General features: G+C 37.4%; 1 protein-coding gene across 1 annotated transcript; it reads left to right on the top strand.

Moving 5' to 3' along the window:
- The first annotated feature begins 1161 nt into the window (after nucleotides 1–1161).
- LOC133290707 (importin subunit alpha-2) lies at nucleotides 1162–5876 on the top strand. The gene is made up of 11 exons (XM_061488835.1): nucleotides 1162–1467; nucleotides 1626–1722; nucleotides 1829–1920; nucleotides 2052–2183; nucleotides 2279–2464; nucleotides 2556–2719; nucleotides 2813–2891; nucleotides 3324–3452; nucleotides 4642–4769; nucleotides 4861–5254; nucleotides 5372–5876. Exons 1-10 carry the CDS (start codon nucleotides 1252–1254, stop codon nucleotides 5234–5236), a joined length of 1599 nt encoding a protein of 532 aa, XP_061344819.1. The 5' UTR covers nucleotides 1162–1251; the 3' UTR covers nucleotides 5237–5254; nucleotides 5372–5876.
- Nucleotides 5877–6727: the final 851 nt, after the last annotated feature.

Here is a 6727-nt window from a genome sequence, read left to right on the forward strand (position 1 = left end):
AAAAAAAAAAAAGTAATAGAGACATCATCAGGTTTTCCGAACTCCCTCCTTTATGTTTACATACCCTATTACATAAAGACTTGATGATTAGTCTCTTCATGTATTAAAAAAAAAGTTATTAACGTTAAAAAAAACGATAAATCCGATATTTATTACATTGCAGACGATACTTTTTTTGTTTTATATTTATTTTTTCCCTCCATCTCTTCTTATTTTTTATTTGAATGCATTTACTGGCCAACCCAATTAATTTAAAATAAAAGTGATCTTCATATTGATATTACACTATAAATATTTGATGTTATCCATCAAACTTGAATGTTATAAACAATATCCCCATCAATATTATCATCAGAATACTGAAAAAAAAAAGGTAATAGTTAAAAAAGAAAAAGTGTTTGTATTTTAAATAACGTAAAGTTATGTCATTTTAAAAAAAAGATAGACACAGAATAATTTTTTTTTAAATTTTAAATTAAAAAAAACCATTCACTTTTTCTCTCCCATAATTTTCATTTTCTGTGTCTATCTCTATTTTAAAATGACATAACTTATATCATTTAAAACGATACACCGCCTTAAAAAAAATACAGCAGAGCTTCAAACAACATGCCTTTAATTAAATTAATATTATTATGTATAAAAGAAAATTGGATATTCTCGGAATACACAACATACCATTTCGGTGAAGATCGTTATGATTGAAGTGAGGGTCCATCTTACTTAGGAACCGTAACCCGTTTGCATCAAGTCGGTTCGATCCAGTTAAAAGAAAAAAATCTCCAACCGTCCAAATTATTGTTATTTAAATTTCGATTTATTACTACGATTATGATTTTATGTTTTTGTTCATCAAAATAATTTTACTAATATTTCAAATACTTTTACATTTTATGATATTTTTACATTAAGATTTTATGTTTTACAATTTTTTAAACTCTTTTCAATTTTACTTAAAATTTTATTTTAACGAGATTGGTTCAAACAACACACCGTTTCATAGACACATGACACCTTCGTAATTGAGGATCCACGGGTCATAACCATAACCCGAACCTGGCAACCGAGTTCAGATCCAAGATCCAAACCCACAACCACCACCACACGTAACAAGTAACAACCCCACACCGCTATTTAAATTTCATCCAAATATCAGTAACAATGCTCTTTCTCTCTGTATCGAAAATCTAGGGTTTTTCCATTTCCTGCGATCTTCAATTGGTGCTAGGGTTAGGTTTGTTGTTCGAAACGATGTCGCTCAGGCCCAATGCTAGGACAGAGGTTCGCCGCAACCGCTACAAGGTGGCCGTCGACGCCGACGAGGGTCGCCGGAGGAGGGAGGACAACATGGTCGAGATCCGCAAGAACAAGCGCGAAGAGAGTCTCCAGAAGAAGCGCCGTGAGGGACTCCAAGCTCAGCAGCAGTTCTCCACTCCTCTTCTGGCCTCCTCCATTGTCGAGAAAAAGGTATCGCCTCGCATCTCTCGTTTCTACGGTCGATCGTGATCTTAGGGTTTCGGATTTTGGGATTTTTATGTGATTGAATCTTTGTATCGATTGGGGTTTTGGATGTTAGGTATGTGATAGTTACAAAAACGTTTGTTGGTGTTTGTTTGTTGTTGCAGTTAGAGAGTCTTCCCGCGATGGTTTCTGGGGTCTGGTCTGATGATAATAGCCAGCAACTGGAAGCAACTACTCAATTTCGGAAGTTGCTTTCGATTGGTAACCGTGGAATCTTTTTTTTTTCTATGTTACTAATGAATCACTGTGTCGTATTGGTCTAGTTCCGTTTGTTGAAGTCGTTATATTTGTTCTGTTTCTTCTGTAGAGCGGAGCCCTCCGATTGAAGAAGTTATTCAATCCGGCGTTGTGCCTCGTTTTGTTGAGTTTCTTGTTAGGGAGGATTTCCCTCAACTTCAGGTTCGAAATCTTTTTTTGCGTTGAAACTTCTTTGCTTGTCTTTTCCTTTTGGATCCTTGTACAGTGTAGTGTAGATTAGTTGGAATTTATAGTGTTGATTAGTTATGTATGTGACCGGTTGTTTTGTTTAGTTTGAGGCTGCATGGGCTCTCACAAACATAGCTTCTGGAACTTCCGAGAACACTAAGGTGGTAATTGATCACGGGGCAGTCCCTATATTTGTCAAGCTACTCAGTTCACCTAGTGATGATGTTCGGGAGCAGGTATGTTGATTTATAGTAGAATGTGGTACTACTGGCATTTTCCCTTTTTTCTTTCTTTTTAATTTTGACTGAACTCGAAAACTCTGAAACTATAGGCTGTGTGGGCATTGGGTAACGTTGCTGGTGACTCCCCTAGGTGCCGTGATCTTGTTCTCAGCCATGGTGCCCTGATTCCACTGCTGGCCCAGTTGAATGAGCATGCAAAACTTTCCATGCTGAGAAATGCCACATGGACCTTGTCCAACTTTTGCAGGGGGAAGCCACAGCCTCCATTTGAACAGGTAATGGTCTTTTTTTCTTTATTGGTGAATTTAAAACAGACCTGTAAAAGAACCTCTTTTGGCATATTAATTCTATAATTTTGATGGACAGGTGAGGCCAGCACTTCCAGCTCTTGAGCGTTTGGTTTTTTCCAATGATGAAGAGGTCCTGACAGACGCATGCTGGGCACTATCATATCTTTCTGATGGAACAAATGACAAAATCCAAGCAGTTATTGAGGCAGGTGTATGTGCCAGACTGGTGCAGCTCCTATTGTGAGTATTAATTATACTATACCTAGTCAACCAAGATTGTGTTCTTTCAATTGTCAATTGTCTTTGTCCTAAATGTTTATGCATGTTTTTAAGGCACCCATCTCCTTCAGTGTTGATTCCTGCTCTTCGCACTGTGGGAAATATTGTGACCGGAGATGATATGCAGACTCAGGTAATGATTTGTAAACAGTTGTAATAATTACATACCACGTAATTATATTCCTATTCAATTTAAGTTTTGTTGAATAAAGTAATAGAAGTGTTTTGTGAGTAATTTTAGAAAAAAAATGTGTTAAATAACTTCTCCCCAAATTGTTGATAGGTTAATTTTGCATGTCTAATATGATTAAGTAGCAAAAACACTGATGCTATAGTGTGGGGGGTAATGGACCTCAATACAAACAAACTTTAGAAATAATTAATTTCATAACATTGTTTTGGTGGCTTCAATTTGCCTGTCTCTCTTATGGCTTTTAACACTTGCACTTGCCAGTGACGTCACTACTACTACTTATTACCAAGGGTCCAGTGTTTTCTTCACTCATGTCTTGTGCATGTTTCAGTAGTTTGAATTTCCTGATTTTGGTGGAACTATTTTCATTAGGCTATCATCAATCATGGTGCACTCCCGTGCCTTTTGAGCTTGTTGACACACAACCATAAAAAAAGCATAAAAAAGGAAGCCTGCTGGACTATATCAAACATTACAGCTGGAAACAGAGAACAGATACAGGTAAGCCATTGGATTCCCATTATTTGATAATGTTAAATAATGTGTTTAATCAAGTCTATTATGGGTTGTTATTTTTTTTCCTGTTTATGCTTTTCTTTTAGTCTGATGTTTTGATATCTGCGTGCATATTAAATTGAATTTCTCAATTGAGATATTGACCTTTCAAAGTTGATAGACTGTGTTCCAAGTTTTCATAACCACTTATTGAGTGTTCCTGTTGTTTTGGTACTGTAATATGGGGAATTAGATGTTGTTTATCATGTAGGTGTGGTGCAATAATAACTTAGGTTTATTTAGTTCTTAGGTTTGCACCAATTGGACAAGACATATTAGAGAATGATGATTGATTTACTCTCAACCCCAACCCAAGAATACCATTTTTCCTTTTGTAATTCATAGATGAAAAAAGTGTATAGCACGCTATAGCGGCACTCAACCGCTACAAAATGCACGCGATGCTACAGTTTACAGTGGCAGCTATAGCGGCCACAATTTGAAGTAGCATTTTGCAGCCGTAGCAGCGCAATTTCCACCCTACAAGGGAGGGAGATAGATTTTTTTATGTTAAGGGTATTATTGACTAATAAGTAATAATTTAATTTTAAGGGTAGAACGAACTTTTATCCTTTTTTCATTTCTGAACCCTATCTCCCTTACCATCTACTTCAAATCTCGATCTCCAATGGTGGCTCTGTTTCATCTCTCTTTTACATTCATTATCCGACTCTGATCTCTCTTTCTCGCCCATTTTCTGGCAAGCATAGGGCAGTGCAACATCTCTGACTGTGGCATAATCTTGATCTCTTACTGATTCTATTTCGATCTATGGCAGATTCCTTCAGTCTCTCTTTACTATGTTTGCGTGAAGAAGGAATGTTTCTATCTGTCTCTCTCACTCATTTTGTAGCAAGTCAAGCCCAATAGTCCGATGTGTATTATTTATATATATATTAATATTAATATGAAGTCTAGTGAATATACTGTGTTGTGCCAGTGATCCTTGGCATTGCAAGTACATCACTGAAGGGAATCTTTTGTCTTGCTGGAAGTCGGGCTTGGGCATTGACAGTTATATTCTGTTTGGGATCTTGAATGTGTTTTATTTGCATTGTATTGTAATGGAAAAAGATTTTCAGTTGGCCTATTCTTTGAAAAAGCTCTCTGAACTCTATACATTATATATATGTAGGGTGTTATTGAAGCTGGTCTGATTGCTCCCCTTGTCAATCTTCTTCAAAATGCCGAGTTTGACATTAAAAAAGAAGCGGCATGGGCAATCTCCAATGCTACATCTGGTGGTACGCATGACCAGATCAAGTATGTGAATTTTTATTTTTGTATTTTGACTAAGCCTTACTATGGTAACATTGAGAATTTATGTTATTGACTTATTGTATGTTATTTTAAGGTATTTGGTGAACCAGGGTTGCATTAAGCCTCTCTGTGATCTGCTTGTTTGTCCCGACCCAAGAATTGTCACCGTCTGCTTAGAAGGACTAGAGAATATTCTGAAGGTTGGGGAAGCCGAGAAGAGCTTGGGTAACACTGGAGATGTCAACTTATATGCTCAGATGATTGATGATGCTGAGGGATTGGAGAAAATTGAAAACCTGCAGAGTCATGACAACAATGAAATATATGAGAAGGCTGTTAAAATTCTTGAGACATACTGGTTGGAAGACGAAGATGAGACACTACCTTCAGTCGATGGTGCTCAACCTGGTTTTAATTTTGGAAGCAACGAGCTTCCGGTGGTCCCATCCGGTGGATTCAACTTCAGTTGAAGACCTTTTGTTGAGTGGGTAAATATGCCTTGTCTCAATTTTTCCATCCTTTAGGGTCATAATCATAGTTTTGATCAAATTTTTATATATAAATGTCTCTCTGTTCTCTTAACCAATTGGTTTCAATAATTGTAGGAACTTGGTTGGATGGAGCAGGGGTTGATGCTAGGGTGACTGTTGGAGTCGAGTCCGGGTCGGGTCGGGTCGGGGTGGGTGGGCTGAGGGGTTCGGTCCTTGCACTTCATGTTGTCTGGTTTCAGTCTGGTCTTGTGTCCGTGGTTAATGATGTGCAGGGGTGGGTCAGTTTAAAACTACCATGTCCAAATAAGAAGGGGTTGGTGGGTTCAACAGCTGCATAATGACATTGTCGGCAGTGTATGTTGTATTAGAAGTATATATGCTGGGGAGAAACATTGAGGAGGTTCTTTGTTTTAGGAGCAAGGACCCGTGTTATGTGGCAATGGGAGGGTTTTATTTAATGCGGCTGAGTCCTATTTTTTATTGAGTCGTAGTTCTATTGGTAATTCATACCGAGTCAGTATTCGATTTGAGTGAATAGAGTATTCAGAAACCAATTTTATGGTGTATTCCAATGAAAGAATTAGCGCTATTTTGTGCTTGCATATCTCCTTGGTTATTATGAAGCTTTTTATCAATAATTATTTATCAATAGTTTCCCTCGCCCCACAATTTACGTTGGTATCTGGAATGCGTTTTGGGCTTTAGCTGCGTCTTTCAATTTAACATGTTCAAACATGCATGATTCGGTATTAGAAGAAAAACTCATTTATTTTCAATTATTATTCACTTCCGAATTCTTGCTTTCCTTGCTCCTTGTTATCAGCAGCAATACCGCCTGTAAAGTTCTCTGACGAGGAGAGGCGCATTGTAACACAAATTCAATATTCGAATTGGATAAGGAATGTGTGTATCTAGTGTGACAAATTGTCGAAGTCTTTGTACTAGAAATTGTCGAAGTCTGTCCTGCTCTAGTTCCTGTGGTTTCTTGAAAGCAACTTTCGTCGGTTTTAAACTGAGCTTTAAAGGAAGAACGAAATAGTCAATAGATGTTTATGTTTATTTGTGCTGTTGAGAATTTTAATATTGGTATTATAAAAGAATGTGCAGATCTAAAGGATCTCAAGATTAACACTTTAGTTAATATAAATTGCTCAAAACCAGAGGCCTAAAACCCAGTAACATACAGAAGAAACTGAAATGTAAATAAACTTGTATCTGCCGCGGTGAGAATGCTTGGGAATCAGAATTGATGACATTAGAAGGGTCGATTGTGCAATTTGGGTTGGTCCCTTACTTTATCTGGTTCCCCATAGGTCAGAAAACATTCTTCGGAACCAGAAGGTTACTGGGAGCTTTCGCTTTCATTTCTTTTTGTTTATTTATCCTTTTCTTCGTCTTGAGCTCAACTTGTGGTGTGCTATTTGTATCGCATATTCTTTCACATGGTCGTGTTCTTCATCCCAAGCCATA

This window comes from Gastrolobium bilobum, unplaced genomic scaffold, assembly GCF_033153095.1.
Source record: "Gastrolobium bilobum isolate Gb01-03AN ecotype WA unplaced genomic scaffold, APGP_CSIRO_Gbil_v1 utg5903, whole genome shotgun sequence".
NCBI lineage: Eukaryota > Viridiplantae > Streptophyta > Magnoliopsida > Fabales > Fabaceae > Gastrolobium > Gastrolobium bilobum.